At 36.5% G+C, this 13,245-nt stretch overlaps 1 protein-coding gene across 10 annotated transcripts in view; it reads left to right on the top strand.

The window, feature by feature from the left end:
- The window catches only part of PAX6 (paired box 6), a 29,423-nt gene extending 17,659 nt beyond the window's left edge, over positions 1-11,764 (top strand). For 7 of the 10 annotated variants that reach the window (XM_073658093.1, XM_073658092.1, XM_073658096.1 and 4 more), the window contains 6 exons: positions 5,785-5,943; positions 6,242-6,324; positions 6,673-6,823; positions 8,342-8,457; positions 10,685-10,835; positions 11,154-11,764. In XM_073658093.1, coding sequence (XP_073514194.1) covers positions 5,785-5,943; positions 6,242-6,324; positions 6,673-6,823; positions 8,342-8,457; positions 10,685-10,835; positions 11,154-11,239 — 746 coding nt within the window. In that variant the 3' untranslated portion in view covers positions 11,240-11,764. The remainder of the gene's footprint in view (positions 1-5,784; positions 5,944-6,241; positions 6,325-6,672; positions 6,824-8,341; positions 8,458-10,684; positions 10,836-11,153) is intronic. The other 3 variants (XM_073658098.1, XM_073658099.1, XM_073658097.1) reach the window with 1 other exon arrangement.
- The last annotated feature ends 1,481 nt before the right edge of the window (positions 11,765-13,245 follow it).

Genomic DNA, 13,245 nt, shown 5'->3' with positions numbered 1-13,245 from the left:
ATAGACAGATAGATAGAAGGATAGATAGAAAGATAGATAGCTAGATAGCTAGATAGATAGATAGATAGATAGACAGAGAGATTACATTTATCATGTACTTGAAAAAGGTCTCTTTCAGAAGGAAACACTAGAGCCATCTACACTAAACCCCTTAGAAGATGCAGGTGTCTCAGGACTCTCTTCTTCTCCTCCTTACTCTTTGGCTGATGTACTTTTCTTGCTCAAGGACATTACTGCTCCCTAAGAGGCCATTACTGAGGAAGCATAAGGCCGGCTGGGGCCTCCCAGGGCATAAATATGTTCCCAATATTCCCACCACCCTGCGCACAGAGATCTCCATAATAGGCATGAAAGAGTGCGCTCAGCCCAGGGAGAGAATTACGCAGCTCTTTACTGACGACTCAGACACTTTTGTAACTTTACCCCCTCAGATAAGACTATAAAGCTTCTATTTAGGATTCAGCCATTTTCCCCAGCGCACTGCGGCGCCATGTTGTGTGCTCCTTGGAAGCTGCTGAGTTACTGTCTGATGTTACTGGGTTTCCGCCTCACTGATTAAGACACTAAGAAACTCAGGAATGAGTCTAATTTCCCAGAGTCTTTCTCTCCTGTGTCTTCTTCCAGGGAGTAAATCCCATCCATGACACAGTCACACAGGCCGGCGCGTCAGCTGCTCTGGCTGCGGGATAATAGTGGCGCGCAGTCACTAGTCTTTCTATGGATTATCCTGAGCAGTCCATTCACTCCCCGACTCCTTTCTATACAGACCTTAAACCAGTTATCTTAATTGAGTGTCACGTATATGTAACTCTATATGACGGAGCACTGGAGGGGACTGAGGGGTGAGCACTAGATAAGGCCGCGGCTACACAGCAGCACGTCGCATGAAGGGCTGTAGTGGTGACTCCTGGGACAAAGCTAATATGGGATTATAGTTACACAGATTTTATTCTCATGCAACAAATCAATTATTATTTTCACATTATTTTGGGCAAAAAAAAGTTGCATGACTTTAAGGAATACCACCTGGATGCATCAAGGAAAAACAAACATGTCACAAATCACGTCTATGTACAACGCAATGTGCTCGTACGGCTGTAGTACTACGACAAAAGATATATATCCCGACTACAGCACATCCTGAGAGCAGGACGCCAGATGCTAATATGTGATTACTATGTACATGTGCAATGTTAAACACTATATACAGAGTGCACTTGTGTTCTTCTCTATAATGAATTTTCATGATAAAGTTTCATTAAAAATCTTGGACCATACGGCTTCTGCAGCCTCTATGTATCACTGTACATATCCAGTTGCAGAAGGAGTTGAAAATCATATCTGTCAGTGAGCTTGTCTGATCACAAAACCTGTAACGGTTTCTTCTCGTGAACAAGTCTCTAAGCTGATTTATGAACAATCTTGAACTTTATTAAACTTAAATTATTTTAGCTTTGAGATAAAGCAGCCTACCAAAGAGTTCACCAGAAGAGAGATGAGGGCTGCAGAGCCTGCCATCCGATGAACTCACTGAGTGTTTATTCTATTTGCAGTCTGCTATGTACTGTGATGCATACAGGCTGTAGAATCCAGATGGTTTACAAATTTTAATGGAGCCCTACTGCAAGAATGCTGTATAGACAAAGTGATATTTCGGTAAAAAAATGCATAAAAAAGCTGTCAGTAGTAGGGGCAGAAGCCAATCTGTGGACTGAAGTTTGAGGGAGGGCAGTACTGTCCCTCATACCTGTATAAATGACTAGTGCTCAGAAGGACATGTAAATACTGTGGCCCCCATTTATCATTTGTAGTTTTTTTTCAGGCAATTTTTTTTTACTTTTTGGTTTTCATTTACTTTGTGCTAAATTCTTCAAAATGGTGTACACGGTTCCAGAATTTTGAGTGAAATGAAAAATACTCTTTTTTGGCTCTAACCCATTTTGTGACCTTATTTAATGCAAAATTGCACTAAATCACTCCAGACGAGGGCTGGATTTGAGCCAAATTTTGTGACTTTTTGAAAAGTTGCATTTGATGAATCACACAATCAAACATATGGAAAAGCCACATTGATGTAAAAAGTCAGAAAACGTAGTAAACAAAAGATACATTAAGAATGACACAAATCGTTTGATAAATTTGTCGCAAATGAAAAATTTGAGGGATATTCACACAAAAAAATGGTGAAAATGCAATGAGGAATCAGGCGCTAGGTTGGCATGTTCTTCTGTATTTTTGAGCCTTCTACAGACTGTGTAATTAGGGAATGCAGGACGCTGAATATTGTAATCACATATGTAGGAAATACTCTGTACAGGTGCAGCAGTGCTGAATATGTTATGTAAGACTTTGAGGTCACGTAGTTTGTGTGTCCTCCTTCCTATCACAACAGTTCATACACAAGGTAGATATATTGTTATTAGGATTAGGGGTGTATGAACCAATTTTGTCCAAGATGGAAGAAAAATATTATATGCTTCATTATAAAATAATCAATACTTACCTGTCAGACCCCCTGCCGCTCCAGTGGTCCTTGCCAGTCTGTGTGTCATACATCCACGTGCCGCTGCAGCCAATCACTGGTCTCATTGGTGATGCCTGCGTGTACAAGTGTGCCAAAAACTGATGAAAGAAAAAAAGGTTTGGTACCATGTTAGCCAGTTGAAAAAAAAATTGCTTTCAGTGGGAAAAACAAAATAATAATCTTGTAGTTATGATACCTTTTAATGGCTAACAAAAATAAAATAAATGATGTTACAAGGCAAGCTTTCGAGACTTCTTAGGTTTTTTCCATGTCTGAGGAAGAGACCTAAGAAGTCTCGAAAGCTTGCCTTGTAACATCATTTATTTTATTTTTGTTAGCCATTAAAAGGTATCATAACTACAAGATTATTATTTTATTTTTCCCACTGAGAAAAACTGGTGAAGTCCATCGAAGCATTGGAACTTGAGTGGCAGAGAATTTAACATGTGGCTATTTTTTATTTCAGTATATTCGTTACTGTCAGGCATTTTTCTTTATAATCTGGACAATTCCTTTAAACCCAATAAACAATCCTATAACACACAAAAGAACAAGGTATATGACAAGTTCATCTCTGCTATATCTATATGTGACTCTGTATAATTTAGATTATACATGGAGGCACTTATGGAGGCCAGGCCAAGGCAAACGATAACCCTTTCTCCTATGAGCTGGGTTATATTACTCTTCTCCAATGGGATCATATGGGAAGATGCTGAGGACGGGCTACAGTCATGAGCCATCATATCCTGACACATTGCATTGTGGTGGCATGAACTAACACCAGCAAGGAGCTCAGGTTTCCGCTGATCACCCACTATATCACTGCTCTGTTCATTGCTTATGAAAAATGAATGCTAGACCTAAAGTCTAACATTTCATTTTAAAAAAAAGAAGTTGAATACATTCTATTGTTCTCTGGTAGCAGCCATGTGGATCTGACTGCAGTGTTCTTCACTTGAAAAACGTACTGGAATTGGAAAAAACGGTCTGCCTTAATGATTACGTAGTTATCCTACATGTCCTCAGACATGAGAAGATCAGCGTCCTCTGGTAGACCCTGGTGTAAAAGATCACGCTTTCACCTGACACTACATGTTTCAGCCCTTTCATATCGCTGGACATCTAGGAGGCGGTGTAATACCCACTACTATTAGAACTGGGATTTACAGCAAAAACAATACTTGCAGCCTTGGGAGAAAGTTTTATACCTAATTTAATTTACATCAAATTTCTACATGAAATCTATGCTTTATATTCACATTTTTTCACTTTTTAAACAGTTCTAAAATAATGTAAAAATAAATCAACAATAATTGCACAAACTCCCAGTTTCCACATCATCATTTATGGTGCACCAAGTGTTTTTGGCCTTACAGACTTATACAATAACATGGCCCCAAGCTACAAGTCTGCGGGGAAAGTTGTTTTCCTGTCCACAATCACACTTCAGGCATTAGTGGCAGAACATTTAGGAGGAATAAATAGATGGACACTTGTGGGTTAATATGTGAGTTGAAGCTTATCTAATGTTAACTGAGTACTTTTCCGCCTTTTTTTCCTCTTGCTGCTGAGTAAATAGTTGGAGTGTATGTAGTTATCCCATTGACACATTTAGGTATTTTTTTCTTCCTATAGAAAGTTACAAAAAATCCTATATAGCTTTGAGGAGGCCAGGCCTGAGGACAGTGATTAATGATAGCTGCGCCTAAAGGTTAACATACTTGCCTAACAGTCTGTTGACTGGACCCCTTGTGATACAATGTAGATCACTGCGAGATTGAAGAGAATCCTTTTGTTCTACGTCTCGATTGTGTCCTCAAAATTCTACCCACGGAAGTTTGCCAATCCCTCTAGCCCGAGTGTTTAATAGTTTCTCTTACTCTGCTGCCATTGTGCACTGTTGAAAAGCAGCTCCAATTCTATTCATGTGTTGGTGGTCATCTCAATAGGTCTACAAACGTCCATATGGTCCTCACTGTAGATGAATCCCTAGATTTAAATGGAAGGGAATGTTGGGGTTTTAAAACATTTCAAAGTGTTTGAAAGAAACCCACCAGATTCTGTCACAATTCTCTTAACCCTTTGAAGGCAACACTATTGTGTTAGAATATTCCTGTGATGTTAATTCCCACAATATTTAATTACAGAAGGTGCAAATTCTTTCAAGGAATAAGGGTCAATATTTTTTCTCTTTTTTCCCCTTAAATTAGAAAACACACACATACGCACACACCAATCAAAGTCTCTTATTGGTGCATCCTTAGATAAAAAAGAAAGATTTACATAGGAGGTACAACAGAAATAAATATATTATTAATTATTATTAGTCTAAAATTAGTTCTAAAAAAGAGCCATTGTTGGTTTGTGGGGCTCAAATAATCTTAATTTTTTTCCCAATCATCTATTAAATATTTTTTCAATTTTAAATAAGAGGTGTGATATGAGATTTTTTTTTTCTTATGTACTGCCATTAAGTCATGTACTCACCATAAATATTATAAAGTTACAGTATGGTACTGAAGTCGTTGCATTAACTTGTAAAAAAAAATTATACAGTAATTTTTGAAGAAATCCCACTTTTCTTGTGCACCATATTACAAAGAATGGACAGTCCCTTTATCTAAATATAAAATTCAATTTTCTGCAATTATAGGCTGTTCTTACTGATGATATAATTACAACTGTTCACTGTAATAGGTGTCAGGGAATCGCACACTCGTACAATGGTTGAATAAAATTGTAGAACAATGCACTCACTTCTAAATTCAGAACCTTTAAACATGAAATTGACTGTGTGGAATTCAAATATATTGAAAAAGAAAAACTAGATAAATATTTCTTTTTAGAGATTACAAGCTCTGTTTGAGTTCTTAATCACATTTTCAGCAAACCTATCAGCATTTAATTGATTAAAATTGCTGATTATAGAAAATTTTAGAGAAGTATTAACAGGACAAAATGCTTGCTACCTGCCGCAAAGAGTTTTGCAGTAATTATTATAAATTTGGCTTTGCTAATTTAAATCGCTTTCTCCACTTTTTGTGAAACATGAAATATTTAAAGACATGAGACTTAGCTTTGAAGTACTGATTGCTTCTGGTTTACAATCTTTTGGCAAAGGTTTATCATCACTATAATAAATATAAATAAAAATTAGAAGCAAAACATTTTTTTAGTTAGAACTCACAGAAACGGTTATATAGTATAGTGAATGTTGGAGGAAGTTTCTTGAGTTTAATTTGCCCGCTCTGACCTAGATGGATGCCCACAGCAAGAAGGAGGTGCGGAAAACACCAACTCCATCAGTTCTAATGGTGAAGACTCAGATGAAGCACAAATGAGGCTTCAATTGAAACGAAAACTTCAAAGGAATAGAACTTCATTCACACAGGAACAAATAGAGGCTCTAGAAAAAGGTATATGTCATTTTATGGAAATAAAATATGTTGTGGTTGCAAATATATCATATTCATGGAGGGAATATTTATTTTAGAATATTATCTTTTTTTTCTTTAAATGATTGGGTATATATAATAAAATATACTGTGGGATCTGATTGCCATGTATACAGACTCTCCTTTCTTGGCGGAAAATAAAAAAAAAACTGTAGAATGGGGCCACAAGAGCTCATCCTCTAATTGGAGATGTTTAACAGCTTTGATAATGAAACCTGAACATTTCTCTTAACTAACCTGTTCCTTTGTATGCTTGCAGAGTTTGAACGAACCCATTATCCTGATGTGTTTGCCAGAGAAAGATTAGCTGCCAAAATAGATTTGCCAGAAGCTAGGATACAGGTAACTGTTACTATGTAATTAAATAAGATGTTTGACCCCTAGTGTAAAATGCATCACATTTATGTTCTAGCACAACAGTCATGTAGATAAGTGGGGCACTCGCAATGTATAGTTTTATTTATAGATCCCACATATTAAAAAGAATGAGAGGACATATGTAACCAGCAGCAATATCTTCCATATTCAATAAATAGTTGGATCTTTCAAACGGTTCCACAAGGGTTAAGCATTTTCAAATATCCCATTTATTACACAACCTGCCCCCCCTCTGCAATGTGTGGAAAACTGGACTTATTTTTGCTATAAGATCATCAACCGATCACTCAATGGGTCTCTTCTTACTAACAGGTATGGTTTTCAAATCGGCGAGCAAAATGGAGAAGAGAAGAAAAGCTACGAAACCAGAGACGACAAGCCAGTAATACGCCGAGTCACATTCCTATCAGTAGTAGTTTCAGCACAAGTGTTTACCAGCCGATCCCACAACCAACTACTCCAGGTCAGTACATAGACTAGAAAATGTAAAGCGTCTTCTCAATGTCAATTTACCAATGAGGCCAAAATCTAGAAAAACATTCCCTCCAGGTTTCAACGTCAATTTGATTCCCTCAATTATTCATGGGGAACATTGTAGAGTTCTTCAAAGTTCAGAGTTTTGAAATCTCAAAATGCCACTTCATTTTGGACAATTGAAAAACTATCATTTTTTTTAGACTACCAAGACATTTTCAAAATCCATACTAAGGGCTTGTTCAGCAAGTTGTATTCTTAACATGAGAATAAGGGGTGTGCACACTGAATCTTTTTGCAGATTATTTGAAGTGGAAAATGAGTACAAACAACAAGTTTTTAATAAGTTTAGAATTTTTGAGCAAAATGGAAGAGTTTCCAACCGTTTCTGCTCCAAAAACTCCTAAAAAAACCCTCAAGGTGAACACAATGTAATTTGAAGTAAGAGCTAATTTTGCCACTAAATGTAAGAATTAAATGAACTGTTAAATGATGCCACAAGGTTGAGTGAAATCAGAGAGGTAAAGACCAAAAGACTCCTGGAGAAAAAAGTATTGGTAATGTCACTAATGAAAGGGGAAGGAGAACGACCTCTTCAACCCTTACCTCCTACATTTGGCATGCATTACCATCTCTATGATCTCTATGTTCAGTGCAAGAGAAATATAATTAGTAGTGATGAGTCTTAAGAATTTCGAATTCACCAACTTTGCTGTTTTATTTCCCAAAAATTCAAATTGCAGTGAATTGATTTGTGGCAAATCACAAGTACTCCTATTGTTCTGAAAAGACGTATATAACACTCTGAGGTCTACTAGGGCTGTATCCAACTTATTCAAGAGCTTTAGAGCAAGTACAGCTTTATCACTGTCAAAGTGACCTCCACATATATGAATATATAGATAAATGGATGGTAACTATTCTTCACTGCTGTGCTGTAAAAACACTATCAGTACAGTTTATTCAGTGTTTTATGGCTTTCTCCTCTACTATAATGACTAAGCCGTGAGATATGACATCCTCTCACAATCCAGATTCACCACAAAAAGGCTGCTACATTCTCTGCTTCGGCTTTTATACAGTCGGTGATAGTCCATTCTGATTGGCTGTGATATGATAGCTGTAAGGTATCATGGTGAAGTCCGGCCACGCCTGGGTCATGTGAGCCCTTTCTAGCAGATAGGACCCTTTGCACTGTGTGAAATGGAGGCGGTTATTTTAGCCAATTCTCATAAATTGCATCCCAAATTGTTTGAATTAACTAGTTTCAGTAAATTTCTAAACATTTGACACAAATGCAATTCATGTTGAATCAATTTGCCCATAATCTCTAATTAGATTTCTTGTCATTAGACCAAAATCCAGTTAGTAATTATGTAGTTTTTGTTTTATAAGAATCTATGATAGACTGTACAGTTGCAGAAAATGTATCATCATGGCAGGAAGAACGAAATCCATGTTAAAAGTGAAAATGTATTATAATAAAGTCACTCTCTCTCCCCTGCAGTGTCATCATTCACATCAGGTTCTATGCTGGGAAGAACAGATACAGCTCTTACTAACACGTACAGTGCGCTGCCACCTATGCCTAGCTTCACCATGGCAAATAACCTTCCTATGCAAGTGAGTATGCTCATGAGCTTTGCAAAAACTCAAAAGCCAATATACAATTGTAATATATACATGCATTAAACAAAACTTAGGTTATAACCTAAAGTAAGCCTCCACAAGTGAGACATTATTGAAATTCAAAGAACAAAATTAACAAGATTATAACTAGCCATATTTTCTGGGCAAACAATGTATATAATGTGATAACGTTGCTAATATATTCAACATATCCATTTGATATAGCATAAGGAATGTTAAAATTGTTTAGAACCCATTGTTTCCTGAATATGCCTTTATGAACTTCAATTTATATCAGATTTCCTATTGGCTTTTCTAATTCTCAAAATACTAAATCTGGAATTTACATTATTTTTACTCCAATTACATTAATAGTCCAATTTCAGGGTCCATATTAAGGCTGAAGAACATGAACCTCACATATTTCTAATGACCTGAACTTAGATAACTATAGAATTTTAGGATCTATAATGATCAGTTTAGTAGTACCATAAGAGGTTGGGGTGTTAAAAGGTTTTGAAATGGGCCTTAGCACAATTCGATCTCACATTTTTTTTCTCTATTTGTACACTTTCCCAGCTGATGACAAAATGTTTTCTGATTCTCATATGACACCACTAATTAGTTTTAGAGCTAAGCATCTAGTTCAAGGCTTATAAAGATTGATTATCAGCTTTTCAGTTCTATATTATATACCCTTATGGTTCCAATTAATGTTTCATGACAACCTGAACCTGCCCTGTGTACCCTATAACTGACCTTAGTAACAACATAAATTAAATTATTTTTAATGTAATGGTTGAAATATAGAACAGAAGAACTGCACCATAATATTCGTTTAAGTATTTACCCATCCTTCATTTTTTCATGTATGATAGTCTGGTTTCTGGAGCATTACTGGGACTTTTTATGGGTTCATGGAGTAATTGCAATTCTAACTTTCATTTTGGGTTGGTTATGAAGGGCACAGACTTTGGAACATTAGAAAACACATTAAATTCCCAGAAATAATATGCATGTTACTGCTAGACCAATCATATATTATCTTTAGCCATATACTTGGTCATACTTATTAGAATTTGAATAAACCATTAGTCAGGTGTTTTCACCAGTAATATTGGTTTTGAAATTTAAGAGCTGTCCAAGATTATTAAAAAAAAATGTCTGCTCTATTTCTTCTAAAAACAGCATGATATCTAGTCTATCAATTTATCGTGTCTGATACACCCGACCCGGTTCAGTCCTATTCACTACACGGTGCATGAGCTGCAGCACCAGAGATAGCACAGACCTAGGGTTGTTGTTTTTCCAAGAAAAAAAGCAGATCATTTTTTAGTAATCTTGAACCACCAACTTTTAGTTTTAGACCCATTGAATAAAGAAAACAAATAGCTGCCCTTACAAGTCAACTTGAATTACTTAAAAGGGTTGTCCATTCCAGCTTAATCAATTCAAGATCCAGTGATGGCAGTGCTGCAGTTCCCGGAAAGTGAGAAGACTTGTTGTGTCCCATGCTGGCTTTAGTCTTTACTATCTTATCAGAGTGGATGTCGGCTCTGATGGAATATTGATGAGTTGTAGCCCAAGAGCCGTGGCCCATTTGCTGCAGCTGGCACGTGACACAAGTCGGCTCACTCTCCGGGAACAGCGGCATTCACATTGCTGGAACGATGCCACTGCAGGAGGTGACTATGCACTGTTTTTATTAGGATCATGAATTGATTAAGCTGGAGTTGTTCATTAGTGGACAACACATTTAAAGTAACTTAAAGGCTATTAAAATGTACTGACAATACATAGGTCTCGTCTTTATATGAGCGATTTGATTTTTACACTCGTATCACTTCATCAGTAGCCCCTGTCCCTTGGATAAAAAAAATAAGATTTTTCACTTATTGGTACTAACATTGATGCTGGACTGTGCATTACCAGCCATTTGTTACCTGTCCTTTGTTGCAATTAAATCACCTAAACATGAGGTGCATACCCCTACATGATGGCAATATACGTGTAAACTATTGATAAACTCAAATTTCAAATACGCAACAAGAGTTGGAAATTAAGTTTATTTGCAAATGCAGTGGTCTCTGTAGGCACAAACACATAAAGACACACTTTAATTTTTGCACTGGGCAGATGTTGGATACAGGAGGTGCAGTGATTGTGTTTATACATCACAGATGGCACTGAGCAGTAATATTGCTTTTCTTTCTTCTTCCAGCCCCCTGTCCCCGGCCAGACCTCCTCCTACTCATGCATGCTGCCCACAAGTCCATCTGTAAATGGGCGGAGCTATGATACATACACACCTCCCCACATGCAGACACACATGAACAGCCAATCAATGGGCACCTCTGGTACAACTTCTACAGGTAGGCATTCCATTATTTTCCACCCTCTCTCTCACTCCTCATACACAGCCACTCCTAAGATAGCCACACATTCATACACCAAGCAGCGACTGCCCCTGTGCAGCTCTACTGTTCATAGATATGTGGAAAATAATAAAAAATTAATAAAAAAGTAAATCACATTCTGTACACAATGCATGCTCAAAATCAAGCCCTGCATCCTAATGACAGTTCCTATGAATGTCCTAAAACCACAAAGTGCATGAGTTGTGTATTGTGATATAGAAACCTCCCCAAAAAATGTGAAATTATAACTTATACCTTTTGTATTTTTCTTAGGTCTCATTTCCCCTGGAGTGTCAGTCCCAGTACAAGTACCCGGCAGTGAACCTGACATGTCTCAGTACTGGCCAAGACTACAGTAAAAACCGTGTTAATTTAACCAATGACTTTATGGAGAACAGTTGGATGTTCAGCAGTATTTTATAAAAAACAAAACTGAGAACTTTCTTGGATTATAATAAAAAAAGACTTATCTGCACAGAAACTGTGTACCGATAATATTGGGAAAGACTGTACAAACGGACATTTGCACATTCAGAGCATTATATCATTTGGATCAAATCTTCATTTTGATATCCAAACTTTTATCCATTTGATGTACTCTTTGTAAACTGACTTTGTTAATTAATGACGAACAGAACAACACAGGTTGGGTGGAAGGATCTGCTCTCTGATAGTCATAATTGTTTTTTAATTGTTTTTTTTTTTTAAATGGAAGCCATGATCAAGCCACAAAAGATTTATCGAGATATATCAACCCAACCCCAGGGTTTGTCCAGGAACACTCCACATTTTTATCGCCATTCCCCGGGCCAGTTGCCGAAAAAAAACAAAAAAATTCTATTTAAAGAGACCTTTTCCTTAGAATCCCTCCACTCATTGGTAATCCCCAAAGGTTGATGTTTAATTCTCAAAACAAAAAAGGAAAAATGAAGAGAGACGTTTGGTAGACGAAAGGTAGATTATGTCTTTGATATAATCCAATTTGTTTTGTGTCAAAATGTTCTTTTTTTGTCTTCCCTAGAAATCTCCCAGAATGATTTCTATAATAAAGTTAATTTCATTTATATTTGACAAGGATACTGTATAGATGTTTTATACACTTTTTCATGCATCATAATTTTTTTTCTTGGTCAGCAGGTCGTTTAATTGTTCCTAGATAGATTGTATAAAATGTTCACAGTCCAATCATTCTTGTGCATATAGATCATTCCTTATACCGATTAAAAGTGCTTGCAAGAGTTTTCAACTTAAGTGTTTTCAAGTTGTTCACAAGTACATATCAAAATTAACCATTGTTGATTGTAAAAAAAAACCATACCAAAGCCTTTGTATTTCCTTTGTTATATATTTTTTTCATTTAAACCTTTAGCGTGGTGTTGAAAATTTTTGTTACCGGTATTGGACGTCAAGTCCGTTTTGTTTTAATTGTAATTTATTTTTAAATAAATTAGGGCAACTGAAAGATTGTGCTGTACAAATGTCCAACTCCGATTGATGAACTTTTTCATTTTAATGTAACCTGTGCTAAGCATACGCACAATTTATAGTAACTAGGGTCCTTGTTTGACTGAGTTATATTATGAGACAATAAGGTGAGTTACATGTTCTTTGACTAAGGTGATTCTTTCTGTGAGGTAAAACATTTCACTGCCTGCTTTTAAGAAATGCTTTACCTCAAATAAAGAATTAACTGTGATCCCATGCTGTCCTGTCTGTATACTCTTTCGCTTCCTCCCCTGTCCAGGAGCTGTGGTATGATCAGGCCATGTTCCTGCACGGTCAGACACAGCCATTACACATTACACAGCAGGGGCACATTTATAAGATTATCTCAGCACAGGAACATTTTTTTTAAACACATCCAATTGTGGAAATTATTATTATTATTCAAAGATTTATTGATTAAAATGTTGATGTAATTAACTTTATTCATGGGAAAACCCTTTCATTCCCGAGATCCATTTCCATTTCTATGAACAAAAACTGCTTTTATAGTGAAGATGAATAATTGGCTGCCCAACTCCAATCTCTCCTTGTACTTAACAGCATTAAAATAGTATGTGTCACAAAAAAAGTAGTATCTACTATGAGATCTCATGCTGCACAAAATAACTGTGTATGATTAAAAGGGAAAAATAAATTGATGGCCGAATTTATTAAGACCAGCATTTATTTACTCCAGGTTTAATAAAAAAAGCCTGCAGCAGCAAGATATGCCTCTTAATAAACTAGGTGCATTTGCGCTTTGCGCCAGGATCAGAAATAAACATCAGACACGTAAATTTTAACTATAAGTTACACCAATTTTGGGTGTACCCCACTGTAAATCTGTCTGATCTGCATGAGCTTCTTCTTTCCACTACTT

Source organism: Phyllobates terribilis, unplaced genomic scaffold (assembly GCF_046119375.1).
Source record: "Phyllobates terribilis strain yellow unplaced genomic scaffold, ASM4611937v1 Scaffold_13__5_contigs__length_258822181, whole genome shotgun sequence".
NCBI classification, from domain to species: Eukaryota; Metazoa; Chordata; class Amphibia; order Anura; family Dendrobatidae; genus Phyllobates; species Phyllobates terribilis.
This window is presented reverse-complemented; position numbering and strand designations above follow the sequence as displayed.